A 24,915-nucleotide genomic window follows, 5' to 3' on the forward strand; every position below is an offset into this window, starting at 1 on the left:
ATTGTTAAATGAATCATTTAGAACAAAACTAAGAATGGTCAAAGTTGCTTATTGTTTTAGAGAAATCGATCTTTTATTATCATAATTATATGGACTAATGTAGAACCTTACGGCGTGTGGAAGGTGTATGCGTAAACACAGTGGATACCGCCCTGTGGGAGGTTCCACTATCAAAAAACTAAACGCAAGTTTGGATTAAATCTCGCTTTGCGTGGAAAGTTGCAAACTCATGTGTAAATAAAAAAATCATGTGGAAATGTTTGGCACGATACACTACCATGTCTCTTGAAGCTGATTAAAATTTGAGACATTCCTAGAGCAAATATTAAAAATTCATATAAATACAATATAAATATGCAGAATATAGCAATATAATATAGCAATGTAATATAGCATAGAATATAATACATAAAATTTTGATACATTAATCTGAAAATATCTCTTATACTTAAGAAATTGTCTTTTAAATTCCTGAAAACATTCTGGTTTTGTTAAAAATCATTTCTTCCACTTCTACTGTTACACATGTCTCTCTTTAAGAGTCACAAACAAAATAGAATTAATACCGGTCAGATACACTCTGCAGAAGATACTCTTATACTCGAAAAATTGCCTCCAGATCGCAAAATAATTCTGCATTCTTATTAATTATGCGTAAAATATGTAATAAAAGATTTATATAAAATATCCGTATAATAACGTATGTATAATATAACAAATTCATTTTTAGCAGTTATTTGTTATTACTTTATTTTCATATTATTGGACAACACAGTTTATAATTAGCTGCTCATACTTTTTCTTGCAAACAATTATGTTTCTTTACATCCATTTATTCCTTTGTTTTTTTGTGCATAAAATTATTAATGTAAGATCAATGAAAAACGATATTTTGTTTATGTAAAATTATGTCGAACTTAAATTATAATTTAAGTATAAATTTAAATATAAAATATTTCCAAAAAATAATCCAATTGCCAATTGAAATATTGAAATAAAGATATCAGAGAATCAATTGACCAATACTGGCTAAGGTGAATAATCTTTTATTGAAAAAGACGCAACGTTTCAACCCCAAATTTATTATTGATATCTTGTCATGTTCTAATCGTAGACAGGAAATTGACATTATGATCATTTAGTTTTTACCACTTTCTTGTAACAGATATTTTTTAACACTTATATTTATGATTTTCCGTATTTGTTTTGTATTGTCATTTTTTACTGAGATTTATAATTTAATTTGTAGCCTCAAGAGGATCCAATTCGGGATCGAAACGTTGCGTCTTTTTCAATAAAAGATTATTCACCTTAGCCAGTATTGGTCAATTGATTCCCTGATATCTTTATAAAATAATTTCGTAAAAACCATTCTCTTGTTGATCATGCTACTTTTATAACTTTTTATAATAAATGTTGTACGAAATCGATTTGTATAAGAAATTGAGAGGGTCCCGTTAGCATATGATAACAACTCAATAGCACATGTTTTTACCTATTAAAAAGAATTAAAAAGTGGCGCCAAGTCCACGCACCATGTGAAAAAATGTTATATAGAAACAGTGTTTTTACATTACTGTAAAAAACTGATCGAAAAAAATTTTTTTTTTTTATACAATATAATTTAACTGTATAATATAATAATTATAATATTAAGAATATTTAGTCGGATCTCTGAAATAAATACATAATATCTCCAGCTCCATCTTGGCCAATAGAGCCAAATGCAATGTTATTGCAAAAAATTAAAAAACTTAGGAATTCGTATCTTATGGTTTCGATCTCAAAATTTTCCTTCTTCGTGTTTTAACCCTAGCAAGAAAAATATTGGTACAAAAGTCGGCTGAATCGGGAATCGAATCCGAGACCTTTCGCTTGCCAGGCGACTGCTCCTTCAAATATTCTTAATATTGTTTCTTTGCGTCTGGGCCTATTATTACGACGCTTTGGGGTGAAAGCATTGAGAAAAGTATTGTTTCGTAAGTGTCTGAATAGCTCAGCAGTCCAGCAAACGAAAGATCTCGGGTTTGATTTCCGATTCAGCCGACTTTCGGACCAATATTTTTATCGCCTATTTTTTTACAGGGGGGTTAAAATAGGAACAAGGGGAACTTTGAGATCTTAACCATAAGATATGAATTCCTAAGTTTCTTAAATTTTCACAATAACATCGCGTTTGGCTCTATTGGCCGAGATGGAGATGAAGATGTTATATATAATAATTATAATTCTAAAAAAATAGATGTAAAAAGTTCTGTTTGTTAATAATTCAATTTCAATTTCTTAAATTTATTTGATTCTCATTATTTCCTTTAATATTATACATATATAATCTTTTAAGTGATAAAATTATTATCTCATTTCGCTAAGTTTTTTATTGTAATCTTTCTTATATTCTCGGTATTGTATTCTATATATAGCATTCATTCGAAATCACCGCATCGCCGATGTATCTTTTTGCTGTATTTAAGCGGTTTTTCTTGTCTCACGCGTCTTACCGCACGCGCTTCTTACTCTACCTTCATAGCGAAAATCAGCTGACTTAAATCGTCGACCTACTGTGTGTACCGAATAAATTCGACTTTATCGTGTTTGTTTAAAAATCTTTGTCTTCGATCAACATTCGTACGAGTAATATCGCGCTTTCAGTCGTTATCATGATTTTCTCTATCTTTTACTTGTATTATCTCAAGTTTTCGTTGTGCATCTAAATAAATTTTCAGTGCATTATTGTATTGACTGTTTTGTTTTGTAATCAATTCTATTGTCGAGGCTCACAATAAGAAAGCACGTGAGCCAGCCATGACAACAACGTGACCAAGCGAGAGGTCATGGAACGTATGCTAAATTTGGGGACTCACGGGCAGACACAGTTTAGCGTTCGTACCGAGACGATGTAGAAAGAGTTTTTTTAGTAACCGTCGTAGCGATTAGATGTAGAGTCAATTTGTCTATCGTCTTTTGAACAGACATATATAGTTAGGCGACAGCCGTCGTACTCAAACGACGAAGAAGAACGAAAGCAATGTATTATTTGTGATTATTAAAGTATTGTTGGAGCAAACGATTCTATTATCCATTACAAACCCGTACATTGGTCCTTCGAGCCGGATTTGTGAGCAATCAATCTAGTACAATGAGTGCACAGGAGTTGCGTCGACAACGAGGATATGTCAAGGCCAAGGTGACAAAGACATGGAAATACGTCGAGAATGTCGTTAATAAGAGAATAGCAGCGAACATTAAGACAATTACTGTACACCTGGAGAAGCTAGAACAGGCGTACAACAATTTTAATGAGTTACAACGAAAGCTAGTATGCACAATTGAAGAAGAAGATCTACAAGCCGATGATCAGAAGGAGGACGATACTTTCGAGGATCGATATATAGAATTGAAGGCGACGCTATCGAAATGGAAGGCTGCGCTCAAGCCTGCTGTGAGTGCGAGTGGCAGCAACGAGTCGCTTGCGCACGTGTTGGAACAATAGACAGAGGTGATCCGAGCGTTGAGTGCAAGTGCGCACAATGAGAACAAGGTAAAGCTGCCGACAATTAAGTTGCCAACGTTCTCGGGAGAAATCGAAGATTGGAAACGATTCTCCGACAATTTCGTCACATTAATTCACAACAGTGAATTATCGGCTGTTCAAAAGCACCAATATCTAGTCGGTGCAGTAACGGGCAGTGCGGCAAAAATCATCGAGTCTATTGAGATTTCGGTGCAAAACTATGAAATAGCTTGGAATCTTTTGAAGAACCGTTACGAAGATCCAAAGGCATTGAAGCGGCGACATATTCATTGTTTGTTTGAAGCACCCAAGGTCGGTCAAGAGTCAGCAGTCGAAATCGAGGAGCTGGTCAACCATTTCCAAAATCATTTGCGCATTTTGAAATCAATGGAATCCGAGAGCTAGTCTTGGGCAGAATCCTTGATGCTCTTCATGATCGAGAAGAAGCTGGATGGGTCCACTCGCCGTCGCTGGGAAGAGAGTATAGAAGGTAGAGGAGAGGTGTCAGTCAATTTACTATTTGAATTTTTGCAGCGACGCGTTTGGATGCTCAATCGATTGGGCAATTCAATTAGCGCGGAAAGGTCTATATCAAAGGGACCCGGACCGAAGTCTGGAAGGGTCAACGCTATCGAGAGTTCGAGATCGTTAAGAAAAGGCGAGTCCAGAGCATCTGGGAGCAATCAAAGAAATACACCCGTAAGTTTGGCCACGTCAACGGTTGCTGGGCGCTGTTTCGTGTGTAACGGAGCGCATCGAATATATTTGTGCGAGAAATTCATAAATCTTTCCGAGCAGAAGCGAATCGAGAAAGTCAAGCGGTTGAGACTTTGTTTTAATTGTTTGAAGAACGATCATTTCGTAAGCGTATGTAAGGCGAGTTCATGTCGACGATGCTCGGGAAGACACAATACGCTGTGTCATACAGATCACGAAAAAGGTCACGCGCAAAAGGTTATCGCATTGAATCGCAAAACGGTAGATGGAAATTCGGAAAAGAGCAATAGCATCAATTTATCCGTGCACCATGTAGTCAAACGCGCAAATTTTGGTCAAGTTTTAATGGCAACTGCGGTGATATATATTAGGGATTCCCGAAAATTTGAACAGCCGATTTGCGTTCTTCTTGACAGTGCAAGCGAAGCGAATTTTATAACAAAGGCCGTGTGTGCCAGATTAAATATTAAGACGGACGATATTTATGAGGCGGTTTCGGGAATAAACAATACAATTTGTGCAATTACGAGAGGTTGTCGAGTCACAATTAGATTGAGAGTAACGAGTTATCAAGTATCGGCGTTTTGCTTACAATTAGTCGTTCCAAAAATTACACGGGAGCTGCCTGCGGCTGCAATTAGTGCTAAATCATTTTCGGTCACAGATACAGTGAAATTGGGCTGATCCTCAATATTTTCAGCCTAGTCAAATTGATATGCTATTAGGCAGCAAGTTTTTCATGAAGCTATTAGAACCCGCAAAAATCGAACTCGGAACGGAATTACCTACATTGCAAAACACGAAATTCGGATGGGTCATTTCGGGACCAATTCCCGCTCAATATGTCAGGAAGGAAAACGTCAATTATGTTGCGTGCATGGCTACACAGATATCTTTGCAAAAATCATTAGAGAAATTTTGGGAAATCGAAGATTGTTCGGGACGCGGGAGCATAGCAATGTCGAGCGAGGAATGTGCGTGCGAAAAAATGTTTGCGGAAACACATACTCGAAATAAGGAAGGTAGATTCGTCGTTCGTCTGCCCTTTTGAAATAATAAACACGAGCTCGGCGAGTCGCGATCAATCGCGGAGAAGCGGCTGATGTGTTTGGAGCGAAAGTTTAGAAGTAACGAATCATTTCGAAAAGCGTACACGGAATTCATGCGAGAATATATACAATTGAACCATATGACAAGCATTCCTGCGACCGCGACAACAAATACTCAAGCTATTTATTTACCTCACCACGGAGTGATGCGTAAGTCAGCTGTTAGCACGAGGCTTCGAGTTGTTTTCGATGCTTTGTCTAAGACAGATTCGGGCATATCGTTAAATGATACCTTGATGGTAGGCGCGACATTGCAAGATCCATTATTCAATATCGTATTACGATTTTGTGAGCAGCCGATAGTGATAACAGCTGATTTACAGAAAATGTATAGACAAATTCTGGTTCATGACTTCGATCGAGATTATCAGCGAGTTCTGTGGCGTTTTTCGACAGATGAGACAATACAAGAGTATCGTTTAAACACAGTAACGTATGGACAAGCGTGCGTGCCTTTCCTAGCAATAAGGAGCGTGCAACAATTAGCAAGCGAGACAAGTGATTGATACCCACGAGCGTCGCGAACGTTGTTGCGAGATTTGTACGTAGACGATATTTTGACGGGAATGAGCGATATTAATGAAGCGAAGCTGTTAATCGAAGAATTGACGCAATTGTTGAGAGCAGGAGGGTTCGAGTTACATAAGTGGCGATCAAATCGTATGGAAGTATTGACCGGAGGAAACGAGCTTAGCAATTTAACCGATGTTCAGGCTATTACGGACGAGCGAGATACCGTAAAAACGTTGGATCTTCTATGGCAACCGAGTAGCGACGATTTGCAATGTGAGTCACAGGCTGGGTCTGATGCGAGAACAAAGCGGAGCATATTATCGTCCATTTCTAAACTATTTGACCCGCTAGGATTGGCAAATCCTTTGATCATTACAGCAAAGATGATTATGCAAAGCACTTGGCAATTAAATCTCGATTGGGACGACGAATTGCCTGCGAACTTGCATCGGGCGTGACTAGAATATGTGCAAGATTTGTCGAAGATTAGTACAATGCGAATACCGAGACAGGTTGTCGGTTGTTCAAATCCAGTATCTATTAATTTACATGCGTTTTGCGATGCCTCAGAGCGAGCGTACGGGGCATGTGTATACGTACAGGCGATTGCTAACGATAATCAAGTTGTGTCGAGATTGCTCTGCGCGAAGTCACGTGTGGCGTTGGTCAAGAAAATAACGATTCCGCGATTAGAATTGTGTGGGGCAATGATGCTAGTGGATCTGATTTAAGTCGTTATTGAGTCATTAACGATCAAGATTCATACAATTTATGCATGGAGCGATTCGTCAATTGTCCTCGCGTGGATAGCGGGTAAGCCGAATCGGCAAAAGACTTTTATTTCCAATAGAATTGCGAAGATACAGTCAATTTTGCCTGCCAAGCATTGGGGGCATGTCGCGGGTAAAGAAAATCCTGCGGACTTAATTTCTCGAGGCACCACCTTTGATCAATTAGAGGCAAGTTTGTTGTGGTGGTCGGGCCCACAGTGGCTTTCTGAATTTCCGGAGCATTCGCGGCATGAGGCTCGTGAGTTGTCGAATCGAGAACGAGAGATTCTAATGTCCGAGGAGAAAACTGAAAAACGAGTTTTCGTGACCCAGAGCGACTCCGATTCCATTATCCGTACAATTTTTAATAAATTCTCTTCATTGACAAAAATTGAGAGAGTATTGGCGTGGTGTAGACGATTCATCGCGAATAGTAGGCAAAAGCCGTTGAAGCACGAGCGTGACAATTTATCAGTGAGAGAGTTGTCCTTGTCACAATTCCAATAATAAAGTACATTCAAAAACAGTTCTTTGCGAAGAAACTACATGAATTAAAGATCAGGGATCATGTGAGCGAGAACAGTGCTCTTAAAACCCTGAGCCCACTTATCGATGAAGACGGAGTCGTCAGGGTGGGCGGCAGGTTGCAGAGATCAGTCTGTAATTACGATAAAAAACATCCAATTCTGTTGCCGGCAAGGTGTCGGTTCACCAAATTGTTGTTTGAGCGGGAGCATTGTCGTATGCTTCATGCAGGCCCGCAGACTTTACTTGCTTCAATCTGGGAAAGATTCTGGCCTTTAAACGGTCGCAATCTTGCGCGTAAAATTGTCAGGGAATGCACGGTTTGCTTTAAAGTCAATCTAAAAGTATCGAATCAGATCATGGGATCATTGCCTCCAGAGAGAATAACTTGTCAACGAACGTTTTCGGTGGTTGGAGTGGATTATGCCGGCCCGATTAACACTTTAGCGAGTAAAGGTCGAGGGCAAAGATCGCGAAAATCATATATTGCGTTTTTTGTGTTTTTCAACAAAAGCGGTTCATATTGAAGCGACTAGCGAACTGACAACGGACGCATTTTTGGCCACGCTTCGTCGTTTTGTAAGCAGACGTGGTTATCCGCAAAAAATTTATAGCGACAACGCCACAAATTTCGTGGGCGCAAAACGAGAGCTTGAAGAGTTGTACACTGCGATTAAGACGACATTTAGCAATGCGATAGATGATTATTGTACCGATCGACATATTCAATGGAGTTTTATTCCTCCCCATGCGCCTTATATGGGTGAAATATGGGAAGCGGGGATAAAATCATGTAAATATCATTTGAAGAGAGTCATGGGCGAAGCGCGACTCACGTTTGAGAAGTTTAGTACCGTGTTAGAACAGATCGAGGCATGCCTGAACTCGAGATCTTTATGTTCATTATCATCCGATCCTAGCGATTTACAAGCCTTAACGCCGGCACATTTTTTAATAGGCGAACCATTGACTAGCTTGCCCGATATCGACGTTACGGGGACTTCAATTAATAGATTGGATAGATGACAATTGACTCAGCGAATAGCGCAGCACTTTTGGAAACAATGGAGTGTTAAGTATTTGACGTCATTACAAGGTCGATGCAAATAGACCACGGAACAAAGAAATTTAGATATTGACGATATAGTCTTAATTGTAAATGAAAATGCTCCACCGTTGCAATGAAAGCTTGGTAGAATAATCGAACTTCACCCAGGAGTCGATAATAAGGTTCGTGTCGTAAGCATTAAGACTAAACATAGTGTTATCAAACGTTCAATCACAAAAATATGTAAATTGCCTGTCGATAAACACAAGAATTAATTACCATTAATTGGTGGGCGGGATGTCGAGGCTCACAATAAGAAAGCACGTGAGCCAGCCATGACAACAACGTGACCAAGCGAGAGGTCATGGAACGTATGCTAAATTTGGGGACTCACGGGCAGACACAGTTTAACGTTCGTACCGAGACGATGTAGAAAGAGTTTTTTTAAATAAAAATTTTTGTACTCGGCTCGAATTATTGTGTTACAATTAAAATGAAATATCGACGGCAATCGGATGTGCGGATGTCATGCACAAAATTAATAAATAGAAATGAGATCTCACATAAAGCTCATTTATTTAATTCTAAACGTTTCGACCCACTTCGGGTCTTCTTCAGTAGCTCTAACATACAAAAAATTCAAGAAATCAAAGATAGTCATTACAAATAAAAAAATATAAACCTCAAATACATACAATCCGCAAAACAAATTAAATGTTCTTCTCCTCTCTATTCAAACTGTCCGGCCGTCGAAGTGTCTCCCTAACGGTGACCATCGTCAGGAAGGAAGCAGAGCACATAAGTGACTCCCTTACCAACACTAATCAAAGTCACAACAACAATATATAAATTAAACATAGAAAATTCACAAGAATTAAAATTTAGAAATCGGAGAGATCTCACCCCGGCAGTAAAAACAAAGAGAAGACGATGTTACACGTGACACATCACTCTAACGACTGTGCGGTATTCTACCTTGGCACAGTCGATACATATATACGCAAAAAAAACCAAAACATAAAATGAGTTTTTTTAGTAACCGTCGTAGCGATTAGATGTAGAGTCAATTTGTCTATCGTCTTTTGAACAGACATATATAGTTAGGCGACAGCCGTCGTACACAAACGACGAAGAAGAACGAAAGCAATGTATTATTTGTGATTATTAAAGTATTGTTGGAGCAAACGATTTAATTATCCATTACAAGCCCGTACACCTATCAATATAATCAATTCTATCTATATATTAATACTGTAAATTGACAAAAACTTATGTTGTAAAATTAAAAATTCCAAAAAATATCAAAACATTGCACCAAATAAGTAAAAATTTATACAAAAAATTAAAAATTAAAAAATAATGCAAAAATTGAAAATTAATAAAAATTAAGAAATATAAAAATTTTAGTTAAAAGAACTTGGCGCTGTTAAATTTTAAATGTACTGCAATGTACCTTGTCTGTAATATATCTCAAAGTAACAGATATTAATTTTATGTAAACATTACGTTAATAGTGAATAATTAATTTTAATATTACATCATAATAACTGGAATATTAATAGAACATAAATATGATGTTTTTTTTAAATCGGCCAACAGAGCCAAAGCACAAAAAATTAATTATTCGGAACTCTCTAATATCTCTTAGTTTGAGATCACTAAGTTCCATATATAAATTAATCTCAAAATTTACATATGGAGAAATAGGCGCGAAAAATATAGGTCCAAAAAGTCGCTGAAGCGGGAATTGAACCCGCGTCTTTCACTTTCCGGGCGACTGCTCTTACCAACTAAATTTGCCTTTAGATGTTAGTAAATAACGCCGTGATTAGGCCAAGGCGTGAATAAAATCAGAAAGAAATATTTTTATCGGCTCTCAATATTAAGAATATAAATATGTTTTTTTTTAAATCGGCCAACAGAGCCAAAGCACGAAAAATTAATTATTCGGAACTGTATCTCTTGGTTTGAGATTACTAAGTTCCATATATAAATTAATCTCAAAATTTACATATGGAGAAATAAGGTCGAAAGGGTCTGAATAGCTTAGTTGGTAAGAGCAGTCGCCCGGAAAGTGAAAGACGCGGATTCGATTTCCGCTTCAGCGACTTTTCGGACCTATATTTTTCGCGCCTATTTCTCCATATGTAAGTTTTGAGATTAATTTATATATGAAACTTAGTGATCTGAAACCAAGAAATACAGTTCTGAATAATTAATTTTTCGTGCTTTGGCTCTGTTGGCTGACTTAAAAAAAAACATTTATATTCTTAATAGTTAAAAATTAATAGTTAAAAAAAGAACACGTCCCATTCGTCGTTAACGAAACATCATAGCAATGGGACGTGTTCCTCTTTTAACTATTAATCGCTATGATGTTTTGTCAATGACGAATGGGACGTGTTTTTTTTTTAACTATTAATTTTATATAAGACCGGTGTTATGTTGCGTTAATCTCATTTTAATTGATGGAATTTTACTGATAAAGACCACAACCAAATGGTCAAAACGTCGTGAAAGTATTGAATAAAATTGCTAGTTACGTCAAAATCAAGTTTGCCAAGTTTTTTTTGTATAAATGTTTTATATGATTATTTTTTATTTTTTAGAAGTATTAATTTTACAACATAAGGTTTTGTCGATTGACAATTTTTTATATCTATTTTTCTAGAATTATAATTATATTGTACAACTAAATTATATTGCGCAAAGATAAAATAATATTATCATTTAAAGCAATTTTTTACAATAATGCAAAAACACTGTGTTTTGCGAACACTTTTTCACATGGCGCGTAGACTTAGCGCTCTTTCTTTATCTTTTTCTGAAAAAGATTCTACATATCATGATCAATTTTAAAAGAATGTGTAATACTTTCAAATAAGAAAATTTACCGTCACGATTCAATAACAAAATAGTATTTGGTCTGTATTGCATATTGATTTTTCATTATTTATTACGATAGATAAAAACGCGATTATCATATCAAGAAATTAAAAATTAAAGACTGACACTGATACAACATAACAAAAGATAATCTCCTAAATTGTATCGACTTACCACTTTTCTATTACTCAACTCTCACAGTTGCTTTGGGATATTAAAATTGATAACGAATTGTTTCTTTTGTCGGAACGACAAACAAGTAAACTGACAGCAAGATGTGGTTCTTTTTAATCAAGGTGTAATGATTACTTTTTTTAATAGTTTCATCGATTAACTTCACTGCCTGTAGATATAAGTAAATTGAGATAAACAAACAATCTATGATAACGAGCGACGACGATAAAAGAATTGTGAGGCACAAATATCATATGTCGAATTATATATTATTGTCAGTGTTTAGAGTGAGAGAGAAGAAGAAAGAGCCTATCAGCACATCCGCTAAAAAAGTAACGCTTTTTTCGATGTTATCTCTAACTTCGTCGTCGAGATTTTTACAAACATCGGCTTCTCCATCTATAATTGCCGTTCTTAATTCTTGAACGCGCGCGATGTAATCAAAAATGTTCTCGTTCTGTTTCATAAATATGTTTGCTAACTTTCCTCGATATTGATCGATGGATTTGTTCGGTCCGAAAATAAGTTTTAAACGTCGTGTTAGATCTCATAGGCTATTAAATTCAACTCCCTCGATCGCGGCGTAAGCATGTCCTTGCAATTTGTTAATGATTAGTTGAACTAAATGATATTCTTGATATCCGGGAATTAGTTGAAGTGCTCTTTCGCAAATTTTTGTGAAATGGAGGACAGACATTTTATGTCCATCAAATTTAGAGATTGTGTCTATAGCGTCTTTCAAACGAATAGGAGAATTTAGTAGTAAAGGAGTGGGTGGTCTTTGAGTTTCTATTTTATCATAATGTTCTTGCATATAGTTAGAATGTTCGACTATACCTATACGTTGTGATAAGCGAGTTACTTGTTCTGATAATTTTTTCATAAGAGGTAATTGTGTAGCTAATTGTTCTGAAATTCCGGTTACCGAACCGTCCTCCATGTTTCTATCTTGTTTTAAAGTTCGTTGAAATGTAAGTAAATTTTCCTCTCTATTTCGTAATGTTTCAGCTTGCGCTGTTAATTGGGCTTCTTTATCGTTTAAATTCTGTGTATAAAGATTAAGTTGACTACGGGTGAGTACTCTGTTTTCTGAATTGTCTGAATATACAGGGGTTCTGGTAAGAGACATTTCGTTTTAAGATTTATAATTTATAAACTAACTTTACGTTAATTTTACTTATGAAAAACACCGATCGCACAGATCAATCTCCGCGACCTCTCAACGATCTCTTTTGGCCAATCCCACCGCTGCCAACAGAAAATAAAAGCCTTCTTGTTACGTCCAATAATTCATCTAGCGATAAATTACCTTCTGCACAAGACGGTCTTCTCTTGCGTCTACCTCGGTGGACGTTTAAGAAGCTGCTCTCTATTTGTTTTATGGGCAACCTGCTAGGCCGGCTATACCCAGGGAAGCCGAGAGCTTGAGATTCGATTGAGAGTATCGGACGGAGAAGGAAACTGACGGGTCGGGTCGATAAATAAAGATATTTTACAAATATAATGTCATTTATTCATTTATAAAACCTTTACGTCGATATAAAGTTTATTGGTCCTGACGTGGTTCGTGGGGAGCTTGAAATTGAGTTACAATATGACTGAGCTCCAGTTCCGGATTGTTAGGCTGGTTGAGGTAAGTTATAAAAGAAGTGAAGTTATCTTGCGCTTCTTCGGGGATGACGTTATCGACGTCGTGAGTGAGATTCGCGGTGCCCTCGTTAAGAATGTGAAAAGTTTGTTCGTTGTTAAATTGTAAAAGGGGGTCGTACTCTGGAGATGTGATTGGTAGATTTTGATCCGGGATATAATATTCAGGATCGGGTAAGAATTGATGATTAGGGTTCGTTATTAACGTATTTGATTCTAACGGCGAGGGCTCCGGAAATTGCGGATGAGAATAATCAATGTAGGGCGGAAGGTTATTTATAGGCGAATAAACGTCTGGAGAAGGGGATCGAACGATTACTCGCGTAGGAAATATTTGGACGTGTAAATTTAAGACTCTTCTTGTCCTACGTTCGCGTAGTCTGTGGAGACGTTGCTCGTCGCGATCAATTTGATTCTTCCTTCGGAAGGGAGAGACCATCTAATGGTTAAATAAATTTATATGAATAATATGTTTAATAGAACTGAGATAGTTAAATAATCAAAGGTAATTGAATGTGACTCACGTTTAAGTCGTGATTTACGTGTTAGAGAGTTAGAGACGAGATGAAAGGTTAATCTATACGAGAATGCCCTTCACCTGTTAATTAATTAAGCATTTGTCAATTATAATTATGATCAGACGATACTGAAAGAGAATTGATAATAATGTGGAATAGGAAAAGAATCTTAGTACGTGTATTAATATCTATATCAAGAATATTAATACTTGTACTTTCAAGCATCAAAGATTTAAGTTTTAAATATTGAAGTAATAATTCTTAGTAATTATCAAGACCTCTGTCATTTGGTTTGGTAAAGTATTCGCAACTATTGGAAAATGCAAGGTAATAAAAGCGTGAAAGCAATAGAGAGATAGGTGTTCATCCGGCTAGGCCGGGTTCTCTGGTTCTTGTCTTAATAGGCTAATGCGACGTTCACTTTACTAAACGTGCACCTCAGAGATGACTTGCGAATGTACCTTATGACAGGGTATATTTCTATTGGTAGTAAATAGCGTCCGGTGGTGTACACTTGTCAAATGAATCGAATATCAATATGCAAAATCACTGTCAGTTGGTGTGGTAAAGTATTCGCAACTATTGGAAAATGCAAGGTAATAAAAGCGTAAAAGCGATAGAGAGATAGATGTTCATCCGGCTAGGCTGAGTTCTCTGGTCCTTGTCTTAATAGGCTAATGCGACGTTCACTTTACTAAACGTGCACCTCAGAGATGACTTGCGAATGTACCTTCTGACAGGATATAGTTTCTAATGTGTACAGAAGAATTAGCGGCATTCAATTCGCTAATATGTGGTAGGATACAGGGTTACATACATATATAAATAAGCAGTGATATAATAAAATACATAAGTATATTTATTATAATAGGTTGAATAAGTATGCGATATCGGTTAAATAATATTGAATAGTATTGGATAAAATATAGAATAGATCGACGATTGTAACGCAGACGTATGCAGATGCAAATCGTAGATTGAAATAATATCGGAAACGCAGAGTAATATGTGGCTTATGTCTATGCTCAAAATTCAGAGTTCGAAAAGTAATGTAAGATTGAGTTAATATTGAATAATTAAATATAATGATTAAATATAATGAGTGCCCGTCGCGCTTTACTATTTAGGGATATGTGAACTGGCTTAAATACTCACAAGGTTAGACAATGTCTAATGTGCCTTACTATGGTACACTTCGCTACTGTGTTCTTCCCTCTGAGTCTGAAGATCTGAGGAGCCTCGGTACCTCGGTCCGAAATGGCGGCTGTGTCTCACCAAAATGGCGGCTATGTCTTCAGGACCCCGTAGTATTTGCTGGTTGAGTGCTGGATTGTTGTTGATTGGAACCACTGCGACGAAATCACTGCCGTTCCGTGCCGGGTGCAGGGTTTATATACCGTAAAATGTGGCTAGCTCCTCCCATCGGGCGATGCGGCTTAGCCAATGGCAAGAGAGGTATGCCGGGGAAGTACCGGAGACAATCTGTTCCTGGTAGAGATTGCGACGGTTAAGTCCCGGAGAGATGGCTTCTTAGTAGCGATAGCGGCGTTCCTTTGATGACTCATTGCCTGGCGCTCCGACTTTCCTTATCCTATTCTCGGTAGCGATAGCGGTATGCCTTTGTTGGCTATGCGCTCCGACTTATCTTATCTTCATCTTGGTAGCGATAGCGGTGCTTCTTTAGTGACTCACCGCTACGCGGCTTGCAACGGGCCTTGCAGGTTGCAACGTGTTTCAGCGTTGCATCATGCTTTGCATCATGCTTCTGGAATGTAACGGTTCTCAACTGTCTTTCTAGAACCTTCTAGAATCTTTTAGATGTTTCTTGAGAGTAAGGCCGAGTTCACATAATAAAGCGGGTTTCATACCTAATTACTACTTTACGAACGATATCTATATATTTTAGGTATTATTCTTTAGAATATGTCGATTCCCTTTGCAATTTAAAATAAAATGCTTTACTTCGTAAATTTTGTTATAGATTAAAATAATCTTATTTGCTTTAATTTATATTCATATTTGCATGTAAATGGTAGAAAAGCTTAATTGTAACTTCTATTGTTATTTTAAAGTTAGAGTTTAATAATCATGATAGGTTGATAAAATTTATCAATTTACATTTACATTTCATAGTTATATGTAAATTGATAAGTAACTTGCATCAGGAACGAATTTCTAATAGTAGGGATACTATGGGAGTTCTAACCCGTGGGCAGTGAGGGGGGGTGAGGGGCGGGCAGAAGTCATGTTTTTTAACTTATGAGCGATTATATGCGAGACTAAATATTTGTTAATACCGGTCTTTCATGTAGGTTAGCGATTGTCATGATTAATATGTTAAAGAATTAATTTTTGAAAAAGATTAAAATTTTGAAATTTGTCTGGACGTTACACCCGAGACGTTCCCGCTCGAGCCTCGTCCCTGGGCCTCGAGGGGTGAGGGGAGTTTCCCTGACGTGAGTTATTGTATTATCTTTTCCGGCACTCCTCTATTTCGTGTTCCGGATTTTTACAGTATCTACAGTATTTGTTGTTACTGGTTCGTTCGTGTCTATTGTTTTCGGGACCCCCTCGGTTGGCGTCTTCCGTTCTGTAAGTGTTTGTCGGTCTCTGTGACTGTGTACTATTATAGGCTTTTGGAAACGGCGCGTTACTGTACCGTGCTTGTTCGACGCGCGGCGAGTACTCGGCTCGAGTCCATCTGTTGTTAGAAGATCGTTCCGTGTTTATTTTTATGGGCGTCGAGTGGGCTAAAGGCCTTTCGTTCAAGTATACATTACGTTCGTATGAACGGCGCGGAGTTTCGAATCTTTCGTTGTCTAGTTCCGATCTTTTCGCGAGAATTTTGACGTGTGAAAAAGCTAGAAACGGGTCGCGATAGTGTTCTTGTCTCAATTGTATCCTATAGGCGAGTGGCAAGCCCTCGCAGAAAGATCGTGCTGTTAAGGCGTCGATTTCGTTTACTGATCCGACGGATAGCATTCCTTGCGCTCGGCGCTCCCCGTCTGTTATAGAAGATCGCAAGTCTTTTACGCGGCTTATGAAATCATGGATATGCTCGTTTGGTTTAAGGTAAATTGTGCTCAGCTCCCCGCGATACTGATCGATGGTTTTCGGGGATCCGAAGGCTCCATTCAGGAGGTCGGCAAGTTGAGTTATCGTTTCGCACTCTTCGTCTTCTACGGCGCATATAGCTTGCCCGCGTAACTTAGTAAGAAGTAAACGGGTCAGGTTTTGTTCAGACGATGGTGGGAATATTTCTTTAGCGCGTCTACATTGTAACGTCCAAACAAATTTCAAAATTTCAATCTTTTTCAAAATTAATTCTTTAACATATTAGTCATGACAATCGCTAACCTACATGAAAGACCGGTATTAACAAATATTTAGTCTCGCATAAGTTAAAATATGATTTCTGCCCGCCCCTCACCCCCCCTCATTACCCAAGGGTTAGAACCCCCCTAGTATACCTACTATTAGAAATTCGTTCCTGATGCAAGTTACCTATCAATTTACATATAACTACGAAATGTAAATGTAAATTGATAAATTTTACCTGTCTATCATGATTATTAAACTCTAACTATAAAATAACAATAGAAGTTACAATTAAGCTTTTCTACCATTTACATGCAAATATGAATATAAATTAAAGCAAATAAGATTATTTTAATCTATAACAAAATTTACGAAGTAATGCATTTTTATTTTAAATTGCAAAAGGAATCGACATATTCTAATGAATAATACCTAAAATATATAGATATCGTTCGTAAAGTAGTAATTAGGTATGAAACCCGCTTTATTATGTGAACTCGGCTTTACTCTCAAGAAACATCTAAAAGATTCTAGAAGGTTCTAGAAAGACGGTTGCGAACCGTTACATTCCAGAAGCATGATGCAAAGCATGATGCAACGCTGAAACACGTTGCAACCTGCAAGGCCCGTTGCAGGCCGCGTAGCGGTGAGTCACCAAAAAAGCACCGCTATTGCTACCAAGAAGAAGATAAGATAAGTCGGAGCGCATAGCCAACAAAGGCATACCGCTATCGCTACCGAGAATAGGATAAGGAAAGTCGGAGCGCCCGGCGATGAGTCATCAAAGGAACGCCGCTATCGCTACTAAGAAACCATCTCTCCGGGACTTAACCGTCGCAATCTCTACCAGGAACAGATTGTCTCCGGTACTTCCCCGGCATACCTCTCTTGCCATTGGCTAAGCCGCATCGCCCGATGGGAGGAGCGAGCCACATTTTACGGTATATAAACCCTGCACCCGGCACGGAACGGCAGTGATTTCGTCGCAGTGGTTCCAGTCAACAACAATCCAGCAGTCAACCAGCAAATACTAAGGGGTCCTGAAGACATAGCCGCCATTTTGGTGAGACACAGCCGCCATTTCGGACTGAGGTACCGAGGCTCCTCAGATCTTCAGACTCAGAGGGAAGAACACAGTAGCGAAGTGTACCATAGCAAGGCATATTAGACATTGTCTAACTTTGTGAGTATTTAAGCCAGTTCACATATCCCTAAATAGTAAAGCGCGACGGGCACTCATTATATTTAATCATTATATTTAATTATCCAATATTAACTCAATCTTACATTACATTTCGAACTCTGAATTTTGAGCATAGACATAAGCCACATATAACTCTGCGTTTCCGATATTATTTCAATCTACGATTTGCATCTGCATACGTCTGCGTTACAATCGTCGATCTATTCAATATTTTATCCAATACTATTCAATATTATTTAACCGATATTGCATACTTATTCAATCTATTATAATAAATATACTTATGTATTTTATTATATCACTGCTTATTTATATATGTATGTAACCCTGTATCCTACCACTTATTAGCGAATTGAATGCCGCTAATTCCTCTGTACACATTAGAAACTATATCCTGTCAGAAGGTACATTCGCAAGTCATCTCTGAGGTGCACGTTTAGTAAAGTGAACGTCGCATTAGCCTATTAAGACAAGGACCAGAGAACCCGGCCTAGCCGGATGAACACCTATCTCTCTATCGCTTTTACGCTTTTATTACCTTGCATTTTCCAATAGTTGCGAATACTTTACCACACCAACTGACAGTGATTTTGCATATTGATATTCGATTCATTTGACAAGTGTACACCACCCGACCCTATATACTACCGATAGAAATATACCCTGTCATAAGGTACATTCGCAAGTCATCTCTGAGGTGCACGTTTAGTAAAGTGAACGTTGCATTAGCCTATTAAGACAAGGACCAGAGAACCCGGCCTAGCCGGATGAACACCTATCTCTCTATCGCTTTCACGCTTTTGTTACCTTGCATTTTCCAATAGTTGCGAATACTTTACCAAACCGAATGACAGAGGTCTTGATAATTACTAAGAATTATTACTTCAATATTTAAGACTTAAATCTTTGATGCTTAAAAGTACAAATATTAATATTCTTGATATAGATATTAATATACGTACTAAGATTCCTTTTCCTATTCCACATTATTACCAATTCTCTTTCAGTATCGTTTAATTATAATTATAATTGACACAACGCTTAATTAATAAACAGGTGAAGGGAATTCTCGTAAAGATTAACCTTTTATCTCATCTCTAATTCATTAACAAGTAGATCACGACTTAAACGTGAGTCACACTCGATTACTTTTGATTACTTATTTCCCTCAGTTTATACAACGTATTATTCATATAAATTTATTTAACCATTAGATGGTCTCTCCCTTCCGAAGGAAGAATCAAATTGATCGTGACGAGCAACGTCTCCATAGACTACGCGAACGTAGAACAAGAAGACCCTTAAATCTTAATGTCCAAATTTATCCAACGCGAATAATCGTACGACCCTCTTCTCCAGACGTTTACTCGCCAATTAACAATATCCGCCCTACATTGATTATTCTCACCCGCAATTTCCGGAGCCCTCGCCGTTAGAATCAAATACGTTAATAACGAACCCTAATCATCAATTCTTACCCGATCCTGAATATTATATCCCGGATCAAAATCTACCAATCACATCGCCAGAGTACGATCCCATTTTACAATTTAATCACGAACAAAACTTTAATATTCTTGACGAGGATACCGTGAACCTCACATCCGACGGCACTCGTAACTTCATCTCAGAAGAAGCTCAGGACGATTTTACCTCTTTTATTACTTACCTCATTCAGCCTAATAATTCGGAACAAGAGCTTAGCAATATTGTAACTCAATTTCAAGCTCCCCACGAACCACGTCAGGACCAATAAAATTTATATCAATAGAAAGGTTTTATAAATAAATAAACGACATTGTATTTGCCAAATATCTTTATTTATCGACCCGACCCGTCAGTTTCCTTCTCCGTCCGATACTCTCAATCGAATCTCAAGCTCTCGGCTTTCCTGGGTATAGCCGGCCTAGCAGGTTGCCCATAAAACAAATAGAGAGCAGCTTCTTAAACGTCCACCGAGGTAGACGCGAGAGAAGACCGTCTTGTGCAGAAGGTAATTTATCGCTAGATGAATTATTGGACGTAACAAGAAGGCTTTTAATTTCTGGTGGCAGCGGTGGGATTGGCCAAAAGAGATCGTTGAGAGGTCGCGGAGATTGATCTGTGCGATCGGTGTTTTTCATAAGTAAAATTAACGTAAAGTTAGTTTATAAATTATAAATCTTAAAACGAAATGTCTCTTACCAGAACCCCTGTACATTCAGACAATTCAGAAAACAGAGTACTCACCCGTAGTCAACTTAATCTTTATACACAGAATTTAAACGATAAAGAAGCCCAATTAACAGCGCAAGCTGAAACATTACGAAATAGAGAGGAAAATTTACTTACATTTCAACGAACTTTAGAACAAGATAGAAACATGGAGGACGGTTCGGTAACCGGAATTTCAGAACAATTAGCTACACAATTAACCCTTATGGAAAAATTATCAGAGCAAGTAACTCGCTTGTCGCGACGTATAGATATAGTCGAACATTCTAACACTATGCAGGAACATTATGATAAAATAGAAACACAAAGACCACCCACTCCTTTACAACTAAATTCTCCTATTTGTTTGAAAGACGCTATAGACACAATCCCTAAATTTGATGGACATAAAATGTTTGTCCTCCATTTCACGAAAATTTGCGAAAGAGCACTTCAACTAATTCCCGGATATCAAGAATATCATTTAGTTCAACTAATCATTGACAAATTGCAAGGACATGCTTACGCCGCGATCGAGGGAGTTGAATTTAATAGCCTACGAGATCTAACACGACGTTTAAAACTTATTTTCGGACCGAACAAATCCATCGATCAATATCGAGGAGAGTTAGCAAACATATTTATGAAACAGAACGAGAACATTTTTGATTACATCGCGCGCGTTCAAGAATTAAGAACGGCAATTATAGATGGAGAAGCCGATGTTTGTGGAAATCTCGACGACGAAGTTAGAGATAACATCGAAAAAGCGTTACTAACAGTTTCATTAACGGATTACCTTCCGATTTATTAATCCGCGTGAAATTAGAACGACCATATACTTTTGAACAAAGCATTGTCTCAGCTATTCAATTATCCAAGACTCTAGAAGCCGAAAACCTTCGAAAGAAAAATACAATTTTTAATCGCGCTTACACTTCACCTCGTGCCGATGTAAACTATCCGACGGCAAAACAAACCGTGAACAATGTTGATAATAACCCTCCAATAATTAATAATTCGCGCAACAATAATATTTCTACTACTGCTCCTTTCATTAAACCTTTGATACCTGGTCAACCCGGACCAAATTATCCAGCCACTAAAATCTGTCGTTACTGCAAAAGTTCCGGTCACTTCATGAGCGAATGCCGGAAACTTGCTTACAAAAGATCACTCGAACAAAATCAGGCTCAACCTAGTACTTCTTTTGCTAATTCGGGAAACCTCCAAAGCGTTCCGGAAAAATCCGACGTCCGCCGGAACGAAGCCCCGACAGGACGCACACAACTTGCAAACATGATCCTTACACAGCAATCAATTCCAACCACACCACTCGAATCTGCAGTGTAGATAACGAAATTAAACACAACGACCTACCTTCTATCAAACTTATATCCCCACACTTATCACATGAATGCAATTTCATGATTGATTCAGGCTCTGGCATAAATCTTATCAAACAACAATTTGTATTACCTCACGTCAATCTAGATAAAGAAAATATTATATCCATTCGAGGCATTTCCTCTGAAACAATAGTAACTTTAGGTTCCATAACTATCCACTTGTTAGACAAACCTACCCTGTTCCATGTAATATCAGACTCCATTTGCATTCCCCAAGACGGGATCCTAGGAAACGCTTTCTTGAAAGAAAGAAGCATCATCATAAATTATAAGGATAGATGCCTTCATCACGACACTATTATCATTCCTTTCATCACCTATGAAGTTGGAAAATTACATCTCAAAGCAAGGACTGTTACTCCTTGTTGCATTCATATTTCTAATCCAGAAATACATACTGGATACTTACCCTTACAAACCCTCGCTGACAAGGTGTTCTTCGGAGACGCACTCATTACTCACTCAAACGGAAGAACATACTTACCGGTATTTAATACCACCGAGGAGGATTTCAAAATCGACATTCCGTCCGTAGAAATTTTTGATTTTGAATCTCGCGAATCTATTAATGAGTGTACCAAGACCTTAGGGCTCGACGTACTTTTTGAAGACGAAGAAATGGGAGAATACATTAATCGGACCGAAACCTTAGGGCATTCGGTACTTTCTGAAGAAGAGATGGGAGACAAATCCATGTATTGTACGAAGACCTTAGGGCACGGCGTACATTACTTAAATGAAACGACGAAGATGGGAGATTATATTAATCACACTGGAACCTTAGGGCATTCAGTGCGATTCCAAAACGAAGAAGAGATGGGAGACAAATCTACTAGATACATTGAAACCTTAGGGCATTCAATGTCTTGCAATGAAGAGTATATTACCGAGAGTCGGGAGACCCCGGTAATGGGAGATGAAATTTCTAATTCCGTCGATTGTGCGAGAACCCTAGGGCTTTTCTCGACCAACGACAATTCTACTAATTCTTATCGACCACACGCTGTCGAAAAACTTTTGAGACTCGAACATTTAAATCCTGAAGAAGTTGATCATGTCAGGTCAATTCTTACTAAGCATTCTGATAGATTCCATTTGCCTAACGAACCTTTAGGAACTACAAACGCGACTCAACACTACATTTCAACTATTAACGAAATTCCTATACACAATAAACAATACAGGTTTCCTCCTGTCCATAAAGAAGAAATCGATAAACAAGTCGGCGAATTATTAAAAAATAATTTAGTCGAGTATTCTACATCGCCGTATAACTCACCAATCTGGATAGTACCGAAAAAACCAGATTCACAAGGCAATAAACGTTGGCGTATGGTTATAGATTATCGAGGATTAAACGAAAAAACTATAGGAGACGCCTATCCTCTTCCTAACATAACAAACATTCTTGACCAATTAGGATCAGCCAAATACTTTTCAATATTTGATTTAGCTTCCGGATATCATCAAATTTCTATGTCACTTAAAGAAGCTCAAAAAACTGCATTTTCTACGCCATATGGGCATTATCAATTCAAGCGCATGCCATTCGGTTTAAAAAACGCACCCGCTACTTTCCAAAGACTTATGGATAATGTATTATCGGGATTACAAAGAAACGAATTATTCGTCTATATGGACGACATTGTCATTTACGCACGATCATTAAGAGAACACGAAATCAAATGTGAAAGATTAATGCAAAGATTACGAGACGCGAATTTACAATTACAACCAGACAAGTGCGAATTTCTAAGGCACAAAGTAGCTTATTTAGGCCATATAATAGGCGCGAACGGAGTCAAACCAGACCCGGGCAAAATAAAATCAATAATGCACTTTCCAACTCCAAAAAATCCGAAAAACATAAAGCAATTTCTCGGTTTAGCCGGATATTACCGAAGATTTATACCTAATTTTTCTAAAGTCGCGAAACCATTAACAGATTTATTGAAAAAGGATAGCTTATTCAATTGGCAATTAAAACAAGTAGAAGCTTTTAACTCTTTGAAACACTCGTTATGTTCAAACCCCATTCTCCAGTATCCTGATTTTACTAGACCTTTTATACTAACTACCGACGCATCAGGATATGCCATAGGCGGAATTTTAAGCCAGGGACCGGTAGGAAAAGATCTTCTTGTCTCATACACTTCTCGAATTTTAAAGAGTGCGGAACAAAATTATTCAACAATTGAAAAAGAATGCCTAGCCATCATATATTGTATTAGCCATTTCTGACCCTACTTATACGGAAGACTTTTTCTATAATAACGGATCACAAACCTTTAATTTGGCTACATTCTATAAAAGATCCAACCTCCAGACTCTGGAAGTGGAAAACCAAGCTAGCAGAATACAATTACGAAATTAAATACAAAAAGGGATCACTAAATAATAATGCCGATGCTTTATCGTGGAATCCACCCACAGATTTAGTTTTACCAATATTCGCTTCAGATAATGATGAGTCATCCGATGAATCCATATTTTCAAGTAGACCAGGACCTTCCGTCAGATCAATTGAAACAAATGCTTTAATCCCTTACCGCAGTAACAATATTGATAATCCTAATTACGTTAATATAACCGAAAACGGTTCCGATTCAGATGACGAAAGTTCAATTCCTAACAACGATAATCATGACTATGCAAATATGTCAAATTTAAATTTAGAATACGATTACGTCGACCCAGTAATTTCAGAAACTATACCAATTATACAACCCTCTCCCGTAATTCCGAGTAAAATGAAAATACGCGAAATAAGAGATAACTTATTAAACCAAAAAGATAATCATGTAATTTTTATAAGTCTAGACGGATCACCTTACGACAAGGGAGCCGAACTTTATTCCATTGCAAATCTTTTACCCACATACGAAAACCTCAATTTTGAAAGAGTTAATGTAAAGAAAATCAAATCAAATAATTTAATATCAATCCCGATAAGAACAAACAATCGACTGTCTGTAGAACCGCAAACTGTGAAAAATTGTATACGCTCTTTATTAGACTGCGTTAACGAATTACAATTAACTTCCTTTAGCATCAGCAAAACACATAAATTCGACGACATTCCTTGGTCTTACGTTATTAATCAACTAAAGAAATTTTTCCACGACACCCGTATAAATATAACTATTTGTCAAAATTTAGTCGATCACCCTATCCCTACAGAACGCGTAAAATTAATTTCAGAAAACCATGCATCAGCATGCGGTGGCCATAAAGGAGTTACGAAAACATTTAATAGACTTCGACCTCATTACTTTTGGAGTACAATGAAACAAGATATCCAAGAATTTATTAGAAAATGTCTCGAGTGCCAGTTAAAAACATTAACGCGCGTCAAAACCAAGCAACCAATGAT

At 37.6% G+C, this 24,915-nt stretch overlaps 2 protein-coding genes across 2 annotated transcripts; both read left to right on the forward strand.

The window, feature by feature from the left end:
• Positions 1–5,417: 5,417 nt before the first annotated feature.
• LOC146721726 (uncharacterized) lies at positions 5,418–5,843 on the forward strand. Its single transcript, XM_085486351.1, has one exon. The coding sequence runs from the start codon at positions 5,418–5,420 to the stop codon at positions 5,841–5,843; it is 426 nt and encodes a 141-aa protein (XP_085342477.1).
• A 60-nt stretch (positions 5,844–5,903) lies between these two features.
• On the forward strand, positions 5,904–8,171 carry LOC114934119 (uncharacterized). The gene is made up of 3 exons (XM_029306767.1): positions 5,904–6,123; positions 7,377–7,595; positions 7,675–8,171. The coding sequence occupies exons 1-3, from the start codon at positions 5,904–5,906 to the stop codon at positions 8,169–8,171; spliced, it is 936 nt and encodes a 311-aa protein (XP_029162600.1).
• The last annotated feature ends 16,744 nt before the right edge of the window (positions 8,172–24,915 follow it).

This window comes from Nylanderia fulva, unplaced genomic scaffold, assembly GCF_048542155.1.
Source record: "Nylanderia fulva isolate GAGA-0341 unplaced genomic scaffold, ASM4854215v1 Scaffold423, whole genome shotgun sequence".
NCBI classification, from domain to species: Eukaryota; Metazoa; Arthropoda; class Insecta; order Hymenoptera; family Formicidae; genus Nylanderia; species Nylanderia fulva.